Here is a 22,668-nt window from a genome sequence, read left to right as displayed (position 1 = left end):
GAACCCATTCGTAACCTGGTGAACTGCCTGTACATTTTACCACACCACGATTTTTCTGATCTCCATGACTTGATATTGTTTTCAGCTGCTCAGCACCCAAGCTCTGGAACACCTTTCTTAACATCTTGAACTCATTTAAAACTTTTCTTAAAGCCTACCACTTTGAACAAGCTTTTGGACATCTATCCTAATCTTTCCTTATGAACACAGTAAGCATACCAAGTTTATTTGAGGGCACTTCAATGTCATTATTTATTGCTGACACATTTTGTCAAAGGTTTTCATAATGGATTCATCAGGACAATTTGCACGATGACCAACTCAGGGGGAAAACAAAGTTTATACAACATGAAATTACAGTAATAAATGGATGGAATGTTTAACCTAATTAGTACAGTGTTGCCATGGCAGAGTTCACTTGCCCATGAATTAGCACATATCTCTCTGACTAGCATAAACAGTGGTTTTGTTTGATTTGGTATTCTTGCAAATTGTAGATGTGTGCAAGTCAAAAAGCTTTGACAAAATGCACTTTTTTTCAGTAATCCTCCGGTTCGGAATTACCAAATAGCTATTTGGTTGCTTTGCATCTTTGCACTGAATGACACACAAAGTAAACATGGTAAGCAATCTACCAAAGAATCGCTATTTTTGGAGTAATGGTAACAGGGTATTGTTACTCTAACAGTATGAACCTATTTGGAAAGCTGCATTGTGTAGCACAAAAAGCTTAGCCTTGCAGGCTATAACAGAGCTGTCGCATTCCCATTAGTACAGTAGCAGCAAATATAAAATCTGAATCTAGCATTACTTTTCCTTAAATGCCACTCTTAAAAGACAGTAATGAACCATTCTTAAGGGAATAAATAATAGTGATGTGCAGTGTGCTCAAAGCAAATTTTACTAGCATTCAACTTACAAAAAAATCAGTGTTGAGTCAGCATTTGCTGCAGGAGAAGAGTAAACAAAAATGTGAGGAGTGTGAAATGATGGTGAGAAAGCATTAGCAATTTGAGTGTTTAAATCTGGCAATGTTGCAATGAAGAAGGTTGAAGTGATGTGCTTCAAAATATGGGTTGCTGCTGACCAATAGGCGGCAGGAATTCAGGTTTAATAACTCTAAGCTGAAAAACCTTTGCTCGTCAAGTGTTTCTCTGTTGTAAAGTGGGCTTTTTGGGAAGAGGTGTAGGAAAGTTAAGGAGTTAAACCATGCAGAGTAAACAAAACACATATTTTTGCTCTTGCCAAGTTAAAGATAAACTTTTATTTGATGCCCACATCCGTGAGCTGAGCATGAAGTGCCATAAAAATGAGTGTCAAGTTAAATGTTGGAAATCTATGGCTGAAATCAATGGAGACACTGCTGCTAATCGATTTGCACTATGAATTAAAACACTGTTTAAATGGTTTTGTTTCTCAAGCAATGCTTCAATATCTACGGGATAAAGAGTCAGGTGTTTTCACCCTCATATTGCCAAGTAATACAAGTCAAATCCCTCCCCATTTGACCAGAAAAAAAAGAAATCTCATTTTATTTTCAGCAGTGATATTAATATTGATGAAAGTAGTTAACAGCAACATTTTACAGGCTTTTATTACCGTACCTCTCCTTGCTTTTCCTTCGGCAAACCCTGGCATTCTTTGATTTCATGGCCAAGTTGATTACAAAGAGCACATGGCTTCGGCTGGTTGGGCTTGAACTCTTCCCTGATTATAGTGAAGTTTGGTTCATGAGTTGCCAATCCCAACATAATAAGATCAGCTGTTGAAAAGAAATAGGTTTAATAGCAGAAGAGTAGGCATTTATATGCCACATAATTGCAGTCAAGATTCTGAAACAAAAGCATTCTTTAACAAGTTACAAGATACTGAAAGCTAATTTCCCCAAGAGCTACATGGCTCACAGTATAAAGATAAATTCTCACCGTCAGCTCCACATAAACAATGATGGGTATTTGGATCGTGGTTTGGCTGAGCTGCAAAGTAAAAATAAACATTTTAAAAAAGATTACTGTCAATTGACCCCTCAGCACCCCAATCCATCTTCCGATCAAATATAGTACACATACCTCGTTGCCTTCTTATGTAATCCATGATCTTGTGTTCACCCTCACCAGGAACACTTGCATCTGACAAAATAACCTAGTGAATTTTTAAGAAGCAAATTTATTATGTTATTGTGATCGAAACTAATTTCCATATTGACAGCATTATAAATATCACCACTTCAAAGAGTGTTCTCCACTTAATAAATGCAAATTCTTTACCTATAATTCCCTATCTTGCCTGAATGGGCCCAAGTCAAAGATCTAACAGCACTAAAGACAAAAGAGAATTTTTTTCACCAGAGTGTCATGAGTCTTTGGAACTCTGTTCCTGGAAAGGTACTAGAGGCAGAAGCTGAAAAATGTTTTAAAAAGCAGGGGTAAATAGCTTCTTATTAACAAAACAGGATTTGTTTTCAAGGGTAAGGAGGAATACGGTGTAATCAGGTCAATCATGATCTTATTAAATGGCAAGCAGTTTTGAGGTGCTCCTTTTCCTAATTTGGACATATTTAATATGGTGATAATATGCAAACTGACAAGAAGAAAAATGCAGACTGTAGCTAAATAAAAGCGGGCTGGACGAGGGTGCATATAAGTGGAAAATGAAAACTATCTAGAGAATTAAATGAGGGAAAGTGACGCAGTTGGGGAGGGCAACACAGAATGGAATAAATGAAAGGATGGGCATCTTGAGAAGTGTAAAATGAAGGTTGTTGAGCGCATGCACTCAGACCATTGAAGATAACCATTCATGTAGACAAAGGTATTAAGGAGTCATATACAATACCTTAATTTATTTACAGACACAAAGTATAAGAGTATGAAGTTATGCTAGAATGTATAGACCTCTAGCTTTATGCTCACTGCATAACAGGAAAGATGCGATTTCATTTGACAGAGTCCAAAGGAGATTGACAAAGACATTCCCAGGGATAAAGAATTTTAAATAAAAAAAAGATTGAAAATACTGCAGTTTTTTTCCTTGGAATAGAGAAGGCTGAACGAAGATTTAATTAAGACTGAGGCAGCTATGTAGGTGATTCGGAGGGGACTATTCCTAATACCAGAAAGGTCAATAATTGGGATCATAGAAGACAAGTAATTGGTAAAGAAATTAGGGAGTACCTTTTCTGCTGCTGCATCCTTTTGTAACCACTTGTTGCTTGGTTGGGATCAGAAATTTGATCTGTGATCAATGTTCCTGTCACCCAGGGAATTACGTTAAATTACGACACCAAAAGTATTTCTCCAATTTATGCATCAATTATCTGCAATTTTATGATTTTTAAAAATAACCCTTTTTAGTCCCTTGACTTGGTCATTTATCAAACCAAGTTTTGAAAGTAAAATGGCTATCATTAATCTTGCAATGCTTCTAGAATTTTATAGTCTACTTAAATAAACTTTCAGGAGCCAAATAGTTTGCTTTAAGCGGTTAGTTTTCCAAAGTTCTTAGGAACTTGGAAGATTGCTAACTTGCTGAATGCAGGAAGAGTCTGCTCCAGTGTTGACAGAAGTTCCCTGCACTCCACAGCTTTTCATAACTTAGGTTCTTACTCTACAATTGCAGCTTCCTAAAATCTAATTAGGTGCTGGGTCAAAAACGTGGCTTCTATTGAGCTGAAACAATATCTTGGGTTAAGCAGTTCAGTGCTCATGGCAGTTAATTTTGAGATAAATAGTCAGTTCCTAACCTTGCTCTCCAACTCACATTTGTACTCTGCATAAGCACAGTACGTGAAAATGCATTCGGTGGGGAGTAATGGAATTCAAATCCAACTCTCATTGCTACATTAGTTGAATTACATATTCCTCTTTTCTATAAGAAAATCACCTTTGCTTGAAGTTCCCTTCTTGGCTTCCTGCCCTACCTGCAACCTCCCACAGTCTAGGAGCCTCCCGATTTCTGTACTCTTCCAACTCTTTGCTCATCCCCTCACCATTCCATTGTGACTGGTTGTGCGTTTAGGTACCTAGGGCTAAAGTTTAGACCACCCCCCATTCTCCTCTGGATCTTATCATCACCACCTACCAGAAGAAGTGGTAGAGATGGGTACAATTACAATGTTTAAAAGACATTTGGACAGTTACATGAAATGGAAAGGTCAACAGAGACACTGACCAAATGCAGGCAAATGGGACTAGTGAAATTTGGGATACCTGGTCAGCATGGTCGAGTTAGACTGAAGAGTCTGTTGCCGTGCTATATGACTCTGACTTCCCAATCAGTTTGGGACACAAGGTGCACCACCACCACCCCTACCCAGTGAAAGCAATACAACCTCATGCTACACTTTCCAGAATAACACTCTCAAGTTCTCTCCAAATCAGATACCTAAAATGTACAGCACAGTTTATTTTTACCATTTAGTTTTAAACAATGATCCCAGTTCTAGAATCTCTCAAGAGGAAACATCCACTCCACATTCATCGTGTCATGGCCCCCCAGGATCTTACACCTTTCAATTAACTTGTTTCTTACTCTTCTAAACTTCAGTGGACACAAGCTTTGTCTGTCCATCCTTTCCTAACTCAGCCTGCCCATTCCAGTTACTGGGCTAGTTAAGAATTCTGGATTGCTTCCAATGCATTGACATCCTTCCTTAAATAAAGAGACCACATCTGTGCAAGTATTCTAGGTGTGATCTCATCAATGCTCTTTAGAGCTGAAGTACAGGGAATTTGAGCAAGGAAATCAACATGTATTGCTACAATTGTATAGAACTTTGGTCGGATCTCATCTGGATTACTGTGCGGAGTGCTAGTCTTCTTACTTAAGGAGGGTCAGACTTGCCACAGAGGGAGTGCAATGGAGGTTCACCAGATTAATCCCTGGGATGGTGGAATTATTTTAAGAGGAGAGTTTGAAGAAACTGAGCCTCTACTCTCTAATGCTTTGAAAAATGAGAGTAATCTCAAGGATTTCTTTTTAAAACAGGCCACAACAGGTTTTTAAATCTAGTTAGGATGCTTCCTCCAGCTGATAACTGTCAAACCTGGAAACATAATCTCAGGACTAGAATCGACCTACTTAAAACTGTGATGAGGAGGAATTTTTCACTGAGTGGAGGATCTTTGGAATGTTCTACCCTAGGAGGCTGTTAAAGCTCAGAATGCAGATTCAAGGTAGGAATTGACAACAGGTGACTATAATATTAAGGGGTCTGGAGATAATGTGAGAATATGATATTGAGATGATCAGCCATGATCTAGACTGGACAAGCTAATCAGGCTTGATTAGTTGAATAGCCTATGCCCCCCAACTTTTGCATCCAATTCCGTTCACATAAATAGCTTCCCTAATTATTTTCTGTACCTGTCTTTGGCAATTCATGCTCTCATCATCCATAACTCACTAATGAGTATGAATTGTCCACCGAAGAAATTCTGTGTTGCTGTTCATGAGTTCTGTGGCCCCTTGTCACAAAGTTGGCGTGTAAAAAAAATGGTAAAATAGTAAAATGGGGGAAGTATTGTGACGCCCCTTTAAAAGCTGGTGTTCTTTCTGCTTAGAAATTTAAAAATGAAAGTAAGTGGTTAAGGAGCTGCAGGTGCTCCAAATTGAAACAATGTAACAAAATGTCATTCAGTTTGCAGGCCCAAGCAGCGTAAATTCAGCCAATTAATTTAAAAAGGCACTTGGAGACTAAGAACCAATGAAGTTCAAATTTGATGGCGCTGACAACCTGAAACCAATCATATTATAAGAATTCAAATTGTCATAGAGGTTATATAACAGAGAGGCAAATGTTAGAGAGCGGAGAGCCAACTGTTATCTGAAGGGACAGCAAACCCACCATCTAAGAAAGAAACACCGAGCTCTCACAAGAAATCTCCACACTCTCTAAAAAGCACCATCTATAATGGTACATGGCACAGTTAGTGAATATTCTTGACACCAGAAAATGATTGAGAAGGTATTTCGGATAGAAGAATTCGATAGAGGGAGGCATTCAGATCAGAAGAATTACAGAGAAAACATCCCCAACAGCAGAATCACAGAGCATTCTGGAAAACACAGTCTGTGTGAACTTTGAGAGACTAATTTTTATTGTTCTTACTATCTGGATTTATATAAGTGGGAGCTGTGTTACTGAAACAGCATACCAATAGAATCTTGTTTTATATGGAAAGGTAGTTAGAGAGGAATTTTCCAGTTTGTTAGTTGTTTTGTTATTTTGTTCACTGTTGAAGTTACATAAATAAACTGTTACTTGTTAATTATAGAGTGGGTGAAAGGATTCCATTTCATTTCATTTCATTTATAACTGATTGGGGAATGAGCAATAGGTTATACCCTTTGTCACACTATAAGTTTGCAAGGTGAGGTGCTCCTCTCTGGGTGTTTTGGTTTTGATTATCATAGGGGTATCGACCTCCACTTTTAAAACAGCCCTTGTGAGGCTGACGAGTTCAATCCTAGAGCCTAATCTCTCATCAGAGTTGGCAGGTGTTTCCAGGAGGTGTAACTACTCCTTGACCTTGAGATCGCTGGCATTCCTTTCCCTGGTTCCTTTTCCATACTTCCTCTTACCAACAAGTGTTCTCGAAGAATTGTCTCTCTTCATACAGCAGTCCTTCCAAATTGGTTTCTTTTAAGGAACGTCTCCCATATTGGACCTCGATGTTGCATTTCTGGAGAGATGCCTTTAAGTAGTCTTTGAAAAGTTTCCTTTATCCTCCTCTCATTCAAAAGCCGCCCTTTAGCTAGACGAAGATAATTTGCTTTGGCAGTCAGAACTCAGGCATCCCATGCATGTAGCCGCCCCAGTAGAGTTAGTTGCAGGTGATCACAACCTCAATGTCTGTCCTCCCAGATGACAGAGAATCTATCTCAAATAGTATTGATCATACTTCTCAAGGGTCTTGAGGTGGTGCCTATACATGGTCCAAGTTTCAGAGCCATATGGAAGAGTTAGCAGGACTACTGCCTTATACACAAGGATCTTAATGTCACATCATTTAGCACCTGAAGGCATCACTCACAGATTAGCTGTGGGGTTTGGATCTCCACATCGAGGTCAGTCTTAGATGAGAGGTGGCACCCCAGGGAAGGGAAATGTCCCAAGTGTAGGAGGATTCATTGATTGATCTTAATGGAGGGATGGTCTGGAAATTAGGCGATAATGGGTTCAAATTTTCTTGAGGTTGAGGTGGAGACCAATTCTTTGGTATGCTTCTGCAAAGGTGTTTGTGGGTCTTGATGACCGTCTTCCACAAGTGCAAGAAATGACATGGCCAGCCACGAGTGCTCAAGTTCCACAGTGAGGTTGGTGTCATTTTCTTCATGGATTTCAACCAGTTGAAAAAAGGTCCACACCATTAGGAAGCCTGTTCTCGACAAAAACAATGGTGGCAATGACAGTGGAGAAAAGGGCAGGTGCTATAACATATCCCATGTTGATTCCTGTCTTGACCTCAAAGGATTGTAATTTTATACCCCATCAGCGATGATTGTCACCAACATCTTGTGTGGAAGATACAGAGAATGTTGATGAATTTCTCTGGACATCCAGCCTTTGCCAGGGTCTTCCACAGCACCTACCAACTGACTGAATCAAAAGCCTTGGTCAGAACAATGAAGGCCATGCAGAGTGCTTGATGTTCTTGGCATTTCTCTTGGGAGTTGCCAAACAGTGAAAATCATGCCCATAGTTCCACAATTTGGTCTGAAGCCACACTGGTTTCAGGAGCAATTTCCTCAGAGACTGGCTGAAGGTGCTTAGCTAGGATTTAGATAATCTTGTAGCAGTGGCGAGTAGGAGATTCTTCCATAGTTCCCAAAATTCATACTCCAGGTTGCAAACTTCACAATTTTAACATGTCAAATTTTCACTCTTCCTGTCAAAAGAACAATTTTATATGTTCCTCCGTATACTCCATTTGCCAGATCTTTGCTCATTCACTTAACCTGTCAATATTTGTGGCCTCCTCTAACCTCTTCCCAACCGATTTTCCCACCTGTCTCCATGTCATCAGCGAATTCAATATCACGCCTTTGGTCCCTTCATCCATGTCATTTATATAAATTGCAAAAAGTTGAGTCCTCAGCACAGAACCCTTGAGTACACCACTCATTATGTCTTACCAACCAGAAAACTACCCACCTTATCTAATGTTTCCTGTTAACGAGCCAATCTTCCAACCACAACACTACATAGCTCTTATATCATGAACTCCTATTTTCTGCAATAACCTCACACGTGATTCTTCATTAATTGTGTTCCAAAAATCTATATGCAGTCCATCCATTGGTCCTCCTTTAACCACACCAAATGCACTTCTGCAAGGAACTCCAATAAGTATTTAAACATGACTTGCCTTGAATAAAAGCTTGTCAACTCTGTTCAATCACCTTGAACATCTCCAAGTGCCCTCCTATGACATCTTTAATAATCAACTCCACATTTTTCCTGTAAGAGGTGTCTACCGCACGTTTTGAATGAGAGTGGTATTCACTATTCTCTAATCAAGGGAACCTTCTCCAGGTTCAAGAGAATTTTGGAAAATTAAAACCAATGCACAAACTATATCATTAGCCACTTCTTTTAATACATGATATTTCTGTTTTAAATATTTGTTGCCAATAAAAACACCAAAATTGCCAAATTTGTTTTCACTACAGTAAAAAATGCTGACAGGAATACAGAATATCACTTTTTTTTTAAAAAAAGAGCAATTTGCGCAAACTAGCATGCAACAACATAATTTACAAAACAGTCCAGTATCTAATGCAGTCAACTGGTGAGGAATTTCAAAAGAGTTGAAGAGAAAAAGTTTCATTCCTGACTCAGCAAGGAGTATAACAGTGTAACCAGAATACCACTGAGCATCCCCAGATGTACAGTATGACAAAATAGGCTGAATGTTTCTCCCTCACTCATACTCTAAATGCTAAGAGTGAGAAATGAATTGACACTTACAGTTAAGGATTTCCATCCGGGGTCATTGTTTACGCGATCAGCAACATAGTACCGAAGACACTTTGCTAAGTTATCCATGAATTCAGTTCCCTTGAATAAATCAAAAGGAGTATTTCAATAATAATATTTTGCAACCACAAGCAACACAAAACAGATTGGAATTTCACATATCCATTTTCAAATGATTAATACTTACTGGAGTAATGCAGTTGCTATCAAACCGTTCTTTGACCTCTTCTTGGGGTAGAAATCCACCTGCAAAATGGGAAGGCCAGTTTCACAGTGCAGAATAAGTACAGAAGCAAAAAGGTAATCTATATATAATTTCTTAGAAATGCTACATAACTCATATTAAATTTAGTCAAACATTTTGATTCATGATTTACCAAGAGAGGATGTCCATCAAATGCTTCCAATATTATGAACTGGGAAGAGAAATATTTGTATTATGGCATTTATATCATACCTTTAGAAAGCACTTCTTCTCTCATTTGTCTCTTTTCTTCAACCAGTTCCAGTCCTTCTTTGGATGCACGAAACCGTCTAGATCGCTGCTGGTTCATTTTGGCACGAGGAGCCTAGAATATCCAATACACTTGTTGCTTGTATACTCGACTTCTCTTTCTCATTATGTGGACATATGTTGGATAGTATTTACATACTCAGGTTTTATCTTTACTTCTAACTACTGGCATGTATTTTTGGCTATTATGAAAATTATTTCATAATAAAATCTTTGACATATTATAAATTGAATTTTGACAGCCAACAGCTTACAAAGTAATACAGTTCCTAAATGGATCCAAACAGTTAAATTGCTGTTTCTATGCCAAAATCATTGAAGAACTGGTCAGAAAAACATCAGTGTGCAATGTATACAAATCTCTACCACCAATACATGTGCAAAGTTAGGTGAAAATGACAATTATCGATTATGCGGCAGGTTAGTATCTGTGCTTTGGTATCATATTTGTAACATGGGCAGATTTATTTTTAAATGACTGAACGTGAATGAGACATTAAAATATGAACTAACTAGTAAATGAAATTTCAAAAAGCCACAATATTTCTTAAAACTTGAGAGAATATTATGATCACTTTATATCTGACAACTTTTTTTGCAATTTGCACATTTCCATGGCAATATACAGACCACTACAAGTTATGTTTTCATGCTTTGCACTCTTACTTGGTACTGCTAAGCTATTCTGAGCAAAACTCTGCGATCATCTTTGTACAAAGGAGCACTGATTTGTAACTTGGCAGAAGTTGCAAATCTACAATACAGGTAGACAACCCTTTATCTGAAAAGCTCCGAAATCCGAATGTTTCTTCATTAAGTTTATTTCTCATTAACACGGTTGTTTGGCGTGCAAACAGTTAACCCAACTCTACACCCACTCGATGTGTGTTACTCAGAAGCGACATGGCGGGGGGGGGCATGGCCCAGCCCTGGCAGGCCTCAATTCTGTTTCAGGACCTGTTTTATTCAGTGAGTCTGCTGGTTGGTAAGATTTCTTTAAAATTTCACCACCAAACTGTCACTTATTCTGAAATTTGAAAAATTTTGAATTCCGAAAACCAGTTGGTCCCGAGCATTTTGGATAAAGAATTGTGCACCTATACTTTAGTTAGGTCATTAAGTACATATAATTAAGCTATTGACATTCTATATAATAAACATTTTATTGATGCAGGAAATGAATACTTGCAAAATTTTAAATCCCACTGAAATGTTCACCTCCTAACGCTCACTACAATTTACAAGTAAGTATACTTGTGGACTGCCTATCTACACAAAAATACATTGAACAAAATTGTCATTCTGCAGTCCAAACAGCTCCTTAACACAAAATGATAGATTGGATAAATTGGATACAGAACTGGCTCAAAGACAGAAGGTGGTGGTAGGAGAGTTTGTTTTTCAGACTGGAGGCCTGTGACCAGTGGAGTGCCACAAAGGATCGGTGCTGGGTCCACTACTTTTTGTCATTTATATAAATGATTTGAATGCAAGCATAAGAGGTACAGTTAGAACGTTTGCAGATGACACCAAAATTGGAGGTGTAGTGGTCAGCGAAGAGAGTTACCTCAGATTACAACAGGATCTGGATCAGATGGGCCAATGGGCTGAGAGGTGGCAGATGGAGTTTAATTCAGAAAAATGCGAGGTGCTGCATTTTGGGAAAGCAAATCTTAGCAGGACTAATACACTTAATGGTAAGGTCCTAGAGAGTGTTGCTGAACAAAGAGACCTTGGAGTGCAGGTTCATAGTTCCTTGAAAATAGAACCACAGATAAATAGGATAGTGAAGAAGGTATTTGATATGCTTTCCTTTATTGGTCAGAGTATTGAGTACAGTTGGGAGGTCATGTTGCGGCTATACAGGACATTGGTTCGGCCACTGTTGGAATATTGTGTGCAATTCTGGTCTCCTTCCTATCGGAAAGATGTTGTGAAACTTGAAAGGATTCAGAAAAGATTTACAAGGATGTTGCTAGGGTTGGAGGATTTGAGCTAACGGGAGAGGCTGAATAGGCTAAGGCTGTTTTCCCTGGAGCGTCGGAGGCTGATGGGTGACCTTATAGAGGTTTACAAAATTATGAGGGGCATGGATAGATTAAATAGGCAAAGTCTTTTCCCTGGGGTCAGGGAGTCAAGTACTAGAGGGGAAAGATATAAAAGCGATCTAAGGGGCAAGGCTTTCACACAAAGGGTGGTACAGGTATGGAATGAGCTACCAGAGGAAGTGGTGGAGGCTGGTACAATTGCAACAGTTAAGAGGCATTTGGATGGGTATATGAGTAGGAAGGGTTTGGAGGGATATGGGCCGGGTGCTGGCAGGTGGGTCTAGATTGGGTTAGGATATTGGGTCGGCATGAACAGGCTGGACCGAAGGGTCTGTTTCCATGCTGTACATCCCTATGACTGTATTCTTGGACAACGAAACAAATGCACCAAATTAACTCAATGGTACACCTATTATATATAGGTTACTATATCCAATTATCCTGTTTAAAAACTCTAAAGATTCATCTGACTAACTTTAATGTCTATAAATAGGTACTTACCACTCCATCTATTGCCATATAAAGTAGACGCCTGGGTCTAACTATATTAAACAATCGATCAATATATTCGAATATGGCCACCATCATTTCATCCTCATTCTTGGGAGCTGGCCTGCAAAATTCATTCAAAATTGAATCAGAACTTTTCCTGAATTGACAAAAGAACAAAGAGTTATTCTAAAATGAGAAATATTACTTGTTTTCTGGATGCGTGCATGGATGAATAATGCCATTCATGTCCAAGTACAGATTATCAAACTCCACTTCATTTGGATTAGGCTTGCTGCTGTCCACAGGGGCTTTAACTCCATTGACTTCTTTAGCCTGCATAGGGTTGAAAACCAAAAATACAGTCATAACATGTAAATAAAGCTCTTACAATTAAACTTTTTTAGATTAGATTACTTACAGTGTGGAAACAGGCCCTTCGGCCCAACAAGTCCACACTGGCCCGCCGAAGCGCAACCCACCCAAACCCATTCATCTACATTTACCCCTTCACCTAACACTATGGGCAATTTAGCATGGCCAATTCACCTAACCTGCACATCTTTGGACTGTGGGAGGAAACCGGAGCACCCGGAGGAAACCCACGTAGACACGGAGAGAATGTGCAAACTCCACACAGTCGCCCGAGCCGGGAATTGAACCCGGGCCTCTGGAGCTGTGAGGCAGCAGTACTAACCACTGAGCCACTGAGTTATTCCTAAAAAAAATAGGAAATAAACTGCTCAAACTATGGTTTTAAACACACAGGTAAAGTATCACAGCCTTGGTGCAATAGCAACCAATGTGCAAAAGAAGACAGACCATATCCAATAAGTACTTGCAAATCACTTGAGCTTGTCACATGGCTATCAGGAAAGATATCCCATCCTTTGCAGCAGAGATTGGGAGGAGGGGAAATAGCACAGATTTACCAGAATAAGACTGTGGCCAACAAGAATGAACTAGAAGAAGTTGTATAGGCTAGACTTACATTTATATTCTCTAGAATACAAGATGATTCCTAATAGAAGTGTTTTTGAAGGATTAAATGGAGGGATCGAAATAAACTATTTCTTCTGGTAAACAAGAAAGTAAAACTTCAAAATTAGAACTGCTGTACCTCAATTACAACTTTCCAGACACTCCAATTCTGTTGCTAATCAAAAGCCTCATGAGGTCTGACTTGAATATGCTCAACAGCTGAGCATCCAGTTTCCTGCACTACTGAATCCAAAAAATTCACAATCTTCTCAGTAAGGAATATTTTTGGCCTTAGTCCTAAGTGGCCAATCTCAGCCAGATATGATCATCCCTTATTCTAATCGTATGACCTTGAATTCTCAACTCCCCAGTGGAAACATTATCTCAGCATCTACTTTGTCGGGACCATTAGTAATTTTCTACGTTGAGACTCAAAGGAGGGTTAATACATTTCCCATATTGGTGTTCACAAGTCACAAAACCTTGGCTTTTAAAGTACGAGTCCTTTTAAACCCAAACTGTGCAATTGCTCCGCATTTGTAAAACAAGTGGTGGACTCAAAGAACTTGCATTTTGTAACACTTCCCATGATCTCAAGGAATCCCAAAATGGCTTCTGCATGGTTGCATTATAGGAAATGAGGCAGCCAATGACTGCACAAAGAGTCTGAAAACCAACTGTGCAGCAAGCAATCGGATCATCTGCTTTCAATATACTGATCTGAGAAATAGGTATTGGTCAAGATATCAGGAACAGCTTCTCCAATTATTTCTTTATATTTTAATGAGATACAATATTTTTTGACATAAAAGAAAAAGGCAAACTGTCCCACTGATTCTCTATTAAGATTAAATATCTTCACTGATATATTAATATAGGAAGAGGCATAATCAAGGAGTCACTGGGTCAATCATACAGCACGGAAACAAATCCTTTGGTCCAACTCATCCATGCCAACCAGGTTTCCTAAACTGAATAAGTCCCATTTGCCTGCACTGGGCTCTTATCCCTCTAAACCTTTGCTGTTCATGTATCTGTCCAAATATAATTTAAATGCAATTGTACTTGCCTCTAACATTTCATTTGGCAGCTCATTCCACATAAGCACCACCCTATATGAAAATGTTGCCCTTCAGGTCCCTTGCAAATCTTTCCCTTCTCACCTTAAACATATGCTTTCTAGTTTTGGACTCATCTACCTTGGGGAAAAGACCTTGGCTAATCACCTTTTCTGTGCCCCTCATGATTTTAATAACCTCTATAAGCTCACCCCTCGGCAGCTAATGTTTGGGGGATAAAGTCCTAGCCTATCCAAGCTGCCCTTGTAATTCAAATCCTGCAGTGATGACATCCTTGTAACTAATTTTAGCACCCTTTCCAGTTTAATATCATCATTCCTATAACAGGACAAAGACAATTATATGCAGTACTCCAAATGCAGCGTATTGTACAGCCATAACATGATGTCCCCTCCTACACTCAAAGCTCTGACTGATTTAAGTAAGCATGCCAAGTGCCTTCTTCATCACCCGACCTGTGATACAACTTTTAAGGAACAATGCACCTGCACCTCTAAGTCTCTCTGTTTGAGACCACTCCCCAGGGCCCTACCATTAACTATGTACGTCCTGCCCGGTTTGTCTCACCAAAATGCAACACCTTGCATTTATTTAAATTAAACTCTAACTGCAATTCTTCAGACCAGTGGCCCAGTTGATCAAGATTCCATTTTACTCTTAGATAACTTTCCTCACTGCCCACAATATCTCTAATTTTGGTGTCATTTGCAAACTTACAAACCATACCTCCTGTATTCTCATCTCCCTACCCCTGCCAGTCTTGCCCTTCACATCAGCAGGAACATGCCGTCCCTGACCTTCATTATCTCAATTTTCAAAGTCTTCCATTGCCAGACGTTCCTTTATGTGCAAATAGCCTCCCCTAATCAACTTCTGAAAGTTCTTGTCTAATACCATCAAAATTGGCCTTGCCCTCGTATAGAACTCTATCTTGTGGACCAGGCCTTTCCTATAACTATTTAAAAGTTAACAGAACCATGGGAACTGGTCCCAAAGTGCCCCCCCCACTGACAGTCATCTAGCTTTCCTTTTTCCGAAGAGGAGATGGAGTTTTGCTCCTTCTCAAGCAGGGCCATCTACACATTAATAGCGAAAATTTTCTTGAACACACAAATTCCTCCCCATTCAACCCTTAACACTATGGCAGTTGGAGTCCAAGTTAAAATTCCCAATTATTACAACCCTATTATTCATAAAGTTATCTGCTATGTCCCTACCCATTTGTTCCTCAATTTACTGCTGACTATCTCATCAAACTGATCACCCCCTTCTTATTCATCTTCATTGACAAGATCATTTTCCCTAACCTTACCAGTATTGGTTCACAAAGAACACAATAAGTTCAAGGCTATTTTCTTAATGAAGCTGATTTCAAGTCATGGCTGCAAGGTAATACAGAAACAATGGCATAACACTTTATACAATGTTTGATGCACAAAATAATTTTGAAGAGCTTCAACTCTTATGAAATCAAAATTACGTCCAATTACATTAACACCAAAGTTACAACAAACATATCATCTAAAATACATTAGTAACACACAGACAATTGGTTCGAGTACGCGGGTTCTACAATTATTGTTACATGGCTCCACACATGGTAGTGTGATGGAAATGATTCGAACACAATTCATGCCAGTCTTTTCAGTGGCTAAATAACCTAGAGGAACACGGGTCACACTTATTCAAAAAGTAACACTTTCACTTAGTAGACAATGCTGCTAACCAAATCGCATATGTAGAAATGTTATGATAGAACAATCATTTACAAACTTAAGTTCAAACTGCACTCAGATCACATTTGGACTTCATGTTCCAAATCAATTAGGTAGTTAAACCAAACTGACTCACAGCATTTCTTGCAGGTACAATTATCTGACTCTCCCATGAAGAAGATACTACGTCAAATATTGAAAGTAAAATATTCAAATGTTCCTACAAAATATTCTGTCTTGATCATTTCCTGCATTCCTTGCTCAGTAGCTTGCCATGAAAAGAAATTTCTCAACCTATTTATAACATTGATAGTTACAGGTGAGCTGCCAGAAGACAAAGTTGGCTAACGTAGTCCCACTATTTAAGATAAGCGGTAAGGAATTACGCACCTGTAAAGTCTGACATCGGTGGTGGTCAAGTTGTTGGAGGGAATCCTGAGGGACAGGATTTACATATATTTGGAAAGACAAGAACTGAACAGGGAGAGTCAACATAGCTTTGTGCACGGGAAATTATGTCTCACTAACTTCATTCAGATTTTGAAGTAGTAATGAAGAGGATTAATGAGGGCAGAGTGGTGAACGTGATTTATATGAACTTCAGTAAGGCATTCATCAAGTTCCTCATGGTTGACTGGTTAGCAAGGTTAGATCTCATGGAATACAGGAAGAACTAGCCATTTGAATACAGAACTGGCTCAAAGGTAGAAGACAGAGGGTGGTGGTGGTTTTCAGTTGCCTTTTAGACTGGAGGCCTGAGACCAGTGATGTGCCACAAAGATTGGTACTGGGTCCACTTTTGACATCATTTATATAAATGATTTGGATTGGAACATAAGAGGTATAGTTAATAAGTTTGCAAATGACACCAAAATTGGAGGTGTGGTGGAGAGTTATCTCAGAGTACAATGGCATCTTGATCGGATAGGCCGATGGGCCAAGGAGTGGCAGATGGAGTTTAATTTAGATAAATGCGAGGTGCTGCATTTTGGAAAGGCAAATCACAGCAGGATTTATACACTTAATGGTAAGATCCTGGGGAGTGTTGCTGAACAAAGAGACTTTGGAGTGCAGATTCATAACTCCTTTAAAGTGAAGACGTAGGCAGTTAGGATAGTAAAGGCAGCATTTGGTATGCTTTCTTTTATTGGTCAGAGCATTAAGTATAGGAGTTGGGAGGTCATGTTGTGGTTGTACAGGATGTTGTGAAACTTGAAAGAATTCAGAAAAGATTTACAAGGGTGTTGCATCTGGACTGCGACCCAATGCCTGAACACTGAACCATTGTTTCCAAGTTTGACACTTACTGTGTATCATCTGGTGGTCTTCAATCCGCAGCCTTCAAAGTTAGATTGTGCTAATTGCATCTTTGAGTTCCAACTTACTGTTACTTCTGTGGTACCCTGGTATGTTCTTCAGTCACCCCTAACAATCATATCTCCTCTTACACAAGTACAGGAAATGACATCTCCTTTGAACTGGGGAGACCAATTGCAAATTGGGCTTTATAGTAAGACATTCTTCAGTCCTTATCTGACCTTGAATTTTCAGTAGCTTGACGTTTTAATTGTCTGCCTAAGTCATCTGTAAGTTTTAAACTTTGTCCACCCCAGTCCAACACCAGCACCTCTGCATCATAAGTCGGAACTCTGTTCTCTACTTCCCACCTTGTTTGGTGGAGCTCAGTGAAAACTTGAATTTTTTGGTGACATTATATTGGTATAATAAATATGCAGGGATCTGCTAGGTTCACCAAAAAGATTTGAAATGACAATGGTAAGGTTGGATTCTAGAAAACAGAGTACAAGACAACCTATGTTATCTGCAGAATTTTTTTCCGCGGCCAGAACATATTATAGGGAACATTCTGGAACCAGGGACCAGGAAGGTGTTTCCCATTTAATTGAATGGGTTCACTCCTATCTGCGATTTTGGGCTTCTGCAGTAGGTCCTAAAACATATACCCTGCGAGTATGGAGGGGACTACTGTACTTGAAGTTTGTTGCTTCCCAGAATCACAATGAAGTTCCTTTGTTGTCATCATTTTCAAGCCTCCCTGCATATTTACTATGCCAATTTAATGTCACCATTCATATCTATCCCAACTTCAATATTCCTTCAGACTTCTTAGCATGTTGCAAAACCACTCCTCCAATACCGCTTACCATCCAAATGCAGGAAATGAAAAGGCTGTTTTTTTTTAAGCCTCCTGCACTCTTACAATCCAAGAATAGCAGGAGATGGGAGAGATACTAAATGAATATTCCACACCAATTTTTACTCTGGAGAAAGAAATAGAGGTTGGAGAATTCAGGGAAATAAATATTTACTTTCACATTACAGAAGAGAAGTTCAGGGGGTCGTAGAGAATATAAAATTGGATAAATTGCCAGTATCTGATCTAATGTAACCTAGAACTTTGTGAGAAGTAAAAGGGAGGAAATTGCGAGGCTCCTTGCAGAAATATTTGCATCACCATTAACTCCTAATGAGGTGCCTGATGACTGGAGGATAACTAATGTTGTATCTTTGTTTAAGAAACCAGGGAACTACAGACCTGAGAGTCTGATTTTGGTTGTAGGTAAATAGTTGGGAATCGATTCTAAAAAGGTAGAATGTATAGACATTTGAAGAGGCAAAAATTGACCAGGGATAATCAGCTTGGTTTCGGCGAGGAAAATAGCATCTCACAAATTTGACAGAGCTTTTGGGAGCAAGTTATCAAAAAGATTGACAAAAGGCAGAGCAGTCGATATTGTTTACATGAACTTTAGCAGAGTCTTTGACAAGGTTCTGCATAGTAGACTAATTAGTAAAGCTAGATCACATAGGATTGAGGGTAACCTTGCTAATTAGATACATAACTGGCTTAAACGAATAGACAGAGTTGTTGTTTTACAGATTGGAAGCCTGTCACCTTGGGGTGTTCCACAGGGATTGGAGCTGGGTCCACTTTTGTTTGTTATTCTATACAAGATTTGGATGAGAATATAGAAGGAATGGTTGAGTAGTTTGAGGACGACTCAACTTGGTGGCATAGGTTATTAGAGTGGTGCTGGAAAAGCACAGGAGGTCAGGCAGCATCAGAGGAGCAGGAAAATTGACGTTTTGAGCAAAAGCCCTTCATCAGGGTTTCCAGCATCTGCAGTCCTTGTTTTTACCTTGGTGGCATAGTAGACAGTGAAAAAGATTTTCTAAAATTACAAAGGGATCTTGATCAAATGGGTCAATGGGATGAAAAATGGCAGGTGGAGTTCAATCTGGATAAATGAAAGATATTATATTTTAGTGCAACACACAAGGTAGAACTTGTACAATTGATGGTAGAGCTATGGGTGGTGTTGGAGAAGAGAGGAATCTAGAATTTCAAGTCAATAGTTCTTTGAAGTTTACATCACATATAGACAGGGTGGTTAAAAAGGTGTTTAGCATGGTTGCCTTCCTTGCTCAGTTCTTTTGAATATAGGAGGTGGGAAGTCACATTGAGGTTGCCCCGGACATTGGTGAGGCCTCTTCTGGAATACTGTGCCCAGTTATAGGAAAGATATTAGTAAGCTGGACAGGGATCAGAAGAGATTTACCAGGATGATGCCAGGGATGGAAGGTTTGAGTTAAACAGAAAGTCTGGATAGGCTGAGACTTCTTTCACTGAAATGCAGGAGGTTGTGAGGGGTGACCTTACATGAGGGGTACAGCTGGGGTTAATGGCAAGTGTATTTCTCCTAGGATGGGAGATTTAAAGACCAGGGAGCACATTTTTAAGGTGAGAAGAGAGAGATTTAAGAGAGACATGAGGGCAATTTGTTTTTTAAACACAGGAGGATGGTTTGCACATGGAATGAACTTCCTGAGGAAGTAGCGGATGTGGGCACAATACAATGTATAAAAGACAACTGGATTAGTACATAAATAGGAAAGGTTTGGAGGGATATGGGCCAAGAGCAGACACATGGGACTAGTTTAGTTTGGGATTGTGTTCTGCATTGACTGGTTAGACTGAAGGGTCTGTTTCTCTGCTATAAGACTGTATAACACAAACACTCCTTTCCAAGAAAGAAAAGCAGTTTACTTGAATTGCTTTCAATCTTACATATTGTATTCATTCTCATGATAACATCACCTTTGGTGTGGACACTAAATGTAAATTAAGTCAATTAGACAGCAAGTCAGCATGGATCATGTAAAGGTGAACCATGTTTAATTTTATCAAGTTTTTAATGATATAATCGGTGATGAGGGTAATGTAGCTCACGTCATGTCCATTTGATAGCAGTGCCAAACAATAAGTTTGCAGCAAAGTTAAAGTCTTTGAATAGAAGAGATAGTGACACAATGGATAAAAATTCAGAGCATCGATTGGAAACACAGCACGGGTACAGAGTGATACCACAGGAGTCAACACACAGGCTACTGTTTATCCTGATCTATACTTATACTCTGATATGTAATGATTTCAAAATTTGCAGATGACAAAACATAGAATTGTGAACTGAGACTTCAGAAGAACATTGGCTGCTGGAACTGATGTACACACGACAGATGTAATTTAACACAAAGAGGTGTAAAGTGACACATTTGACCAAGGAAGACACCAACAATTAACAAAATGGTATGATCCTAAGGGGAATGCAAGAACAGAGACTCTCTGGGGTAAAGGGGGATAGATTGCTGAAAAAGACAGGGCAGGTTGAGAAAATGGTCAAAAAGGCATCCAGAATCCTGGGTTTTATAGGCAATTCAACTGTAGCTTTCAAAAGGGAAAAGGGTTTCAGGGTTATGGCGTATAAATAAGGGATTAGGACCTTCTAGGTTGCTCTTCCAAAGAGCTGACACAAATGACAGCTGAATGCACCTATGTGCTGTTTTTGTGACCGTGACTTTTTTTTTCTTCATTCTTTTTCATGGAATGCAGACAGCACTGACAAGGCTAACATTTTTTTGATCATTTCTATTTACCTTTGAACTTGGAGGAGCAGGGCCATTTCAGAGGACAGTTAAGAGTCAACTCATTGCTGTGGATCTGAAATTACATGCAGACCCAGCTCTCTATTGAACAGCAGATTCCTTCCTGAATGAAATCAGTTTTTACAACAACTGATGAAAGCTTAACTTCTAAATTTTAACTGAATTCGAATTCCATCAATAGTGTGATATGATGTGAACCTGTCTCAACAGAGCATTAATTAGCCTGAGCCTCTGGAATACAAGTACAAATCTTACAGTCAGTGGAACAGATCACAAGTTACAATTAGGTACTGCGCAGCTTTGTAAACTGAACGAAGTTCAACATTTCAGATCATAACCTCAATCTGTATTTTTTTTTCAGTAAAAGCTGGTGATTCTTCTATTCCCACTTACACATCTGCTCCATAAATGTTTTGATTGTGTTCCCATTACCATCTCCTTCTTCCTTGATGATTCTTCATCATTCTTGTTATCATTAAATCTGATTTCAACTCAGTCACAGACATCACATTCTGTTCATTTCCTCATCCCATTTTCTTGCTTCTATTTTTGTTCAAAACCTGTTAACTTTCCCCATTGATTGACCCAACCTGTCAACAGCTTTTCTACTCCTCCTTGTCCAGAGACTGCACTTCAAATTCACAGCAGGCGTTCTGCTTCTACTGCAAACAAAATATTATAAGAGCAGAATTAGACCATTCAGCCCAACGAGTCTGCTCTACCATGCGATCATAGGTTTCTCAACTCCACCCTCCTGCCTTCTCCTCTTACTAAGCAAGAATCTACCTCAAAGATCTTTAAAAATCCAAAGTAAAGGTAGCTATACAAGAGGGAGTTAGGTCAGCCTGCCACAGAGAGGATCACAATGCTTGGAAAATGATGGAGCAAACTCACAAATCCCCACCATCATGAACCTCGGATCGGAAACGCTTTACAATCGCTGATGCTTTTGCTAACATGAAGATGCAAGATTCGAATTTCCAAAAAAGTCATCGACACAGAACCAAGTTTGGGGAGGGGGGGGGGGGAGGGGAAGTGTGTTGGGAAAGAAGACATTGACTTTCGTTTTCTCACTTGACTCAATCGCTTTCATTGGGGGGGGGGGGGGGAAACAATTCAAATGCAAACCTTCCCCTCGAGGTTTTCAGCTTTCCACTCTCCCTCTGTGGGAATCAGGGGGCAACGGCGGTGGTCAGGAAGGGAGGATTTGCGGGGAGAGCGCGGGTTGGCTTCAGGCCTACTTTCCCAAATGCATCCAGACACACTAGGCCCGGCACGCAGCCTCGACCATCACGCACCTTCTCCTCCACGCAGTTCACCACGATGGACGGATACTTGCGGCTCAGCCAGCGGAAGAAGGCCGGGACACCCATCCTTGTGGTCTGGGTCGGTTAGTTGCCTGGGTGAGCGCCGCTGCTGCTGCTGCTGCTGCTTCCCCACCGAGTGTTTTCCCCTCAGTCTTTAGTCTCGGCTCCGACAGCGTCAGTGGTGGGGGAGGGTGACTGAGCCGCCTCGCGCTGCTGAGTCAAACCCGGGCAGCGCGCACGCGCCGCGGCCCCCCACCCCGGCTCGTCTCGCGCCCCCTCCAACCAATGGGACGGCGAGGACCCAGCCCCACCCCAACGCGACATCCGCCGCTGGTCAACTCGCATACACCACTTTCTGGCCGCGTCACTTGGAGTCAGAGGTCATCTTCAACCGGAAGTCAGCCTTCGAGGGAGTAGAGGTTAAGTTATGAAGAACAGTCGTCGGAATTGACTTGTGAACTCTGCTTTCTCTCTCCGCAGAGGCTGCCAGACCTGCTGGGTTTCTCCAGCCATCTCTGTGCTTTTTACATCCGCAGGTCTTTCCCTTGTTTTCAGGTTTGTCAGGTTGCTTGAGTCGTGAAAAATTGTCG

At 40.0% G+C, this 22,668-nt stretch overlaps 1 protein-coding gene across 1 annotated transcript in view; it reads right to left on the bottom strand.

The window, feature by feature from the left end:
- The window catches only part of xrn2 (5'-3' exoribonuclease 2), an 89,290-nt gene extending 66,981 nt beyond the window's left edge, over positions 1-22,309 (bottom strand). The window contains exons 1-9 of the mRNA XM_072581422.1: positions 22,070-22,309; positions 12,240-12,367; positions 12,044-12,155; positions 9,438-9,549; positions 9,168-9,226; positions 8,972-9,061; positions 2,070-2,142; positions 1,926-1,976; positions 1,605-1,762 (exon numbers count right to left, since the gene is read on the bottom strand). Coding sequence (XP_072437523.1) covers positions 1,605-1,762; positions 1,926-1,976; positions 2,070-2,142; positions 8,972-9,061; positions 9,168-9,226; positions 9,438-9,549; positions 12,044-12,155; positions 12,240-12,367; positions 22,070-22,144 — 858 coding nt within the window. The 5' untranslated portion in view covers positions 22,145-22,309. The remainder of the gene's footprint in view (positions 1-1,604; positions 1,763-1,925; positions 1,977-2,069; positions 2,143-8,971; positions 9,062-9,167; positions 9,227-9,437; positions 9,550-12,043; positions 12,156-12,239; positions 12,368-22,069) is intronic.
- Positions 22,310-22,668: the final 359 nt, after the last annotated feature.

This window comes from Chiloscyllium punctatum, chromosome 11, assembly GCF_047496795.1.
Source record: "Chiloscyllium punctatum isolate Juve2018m chromosome 11, sChiPun1.3, whole genome shotgun sequence".
Classification (NCBI taxonomy): Eukaryota; Metazoa; Chordata; class Chondrichthyes; order Orectolobiformes; family Hemiscylliidae; genus Chiloscyllium; species Chiloscyllium punctatum.
Note: the sequence above shows the minus strand (reverse complement) of the source record. Positions and strands in the feature narration are given on the sequence as shown.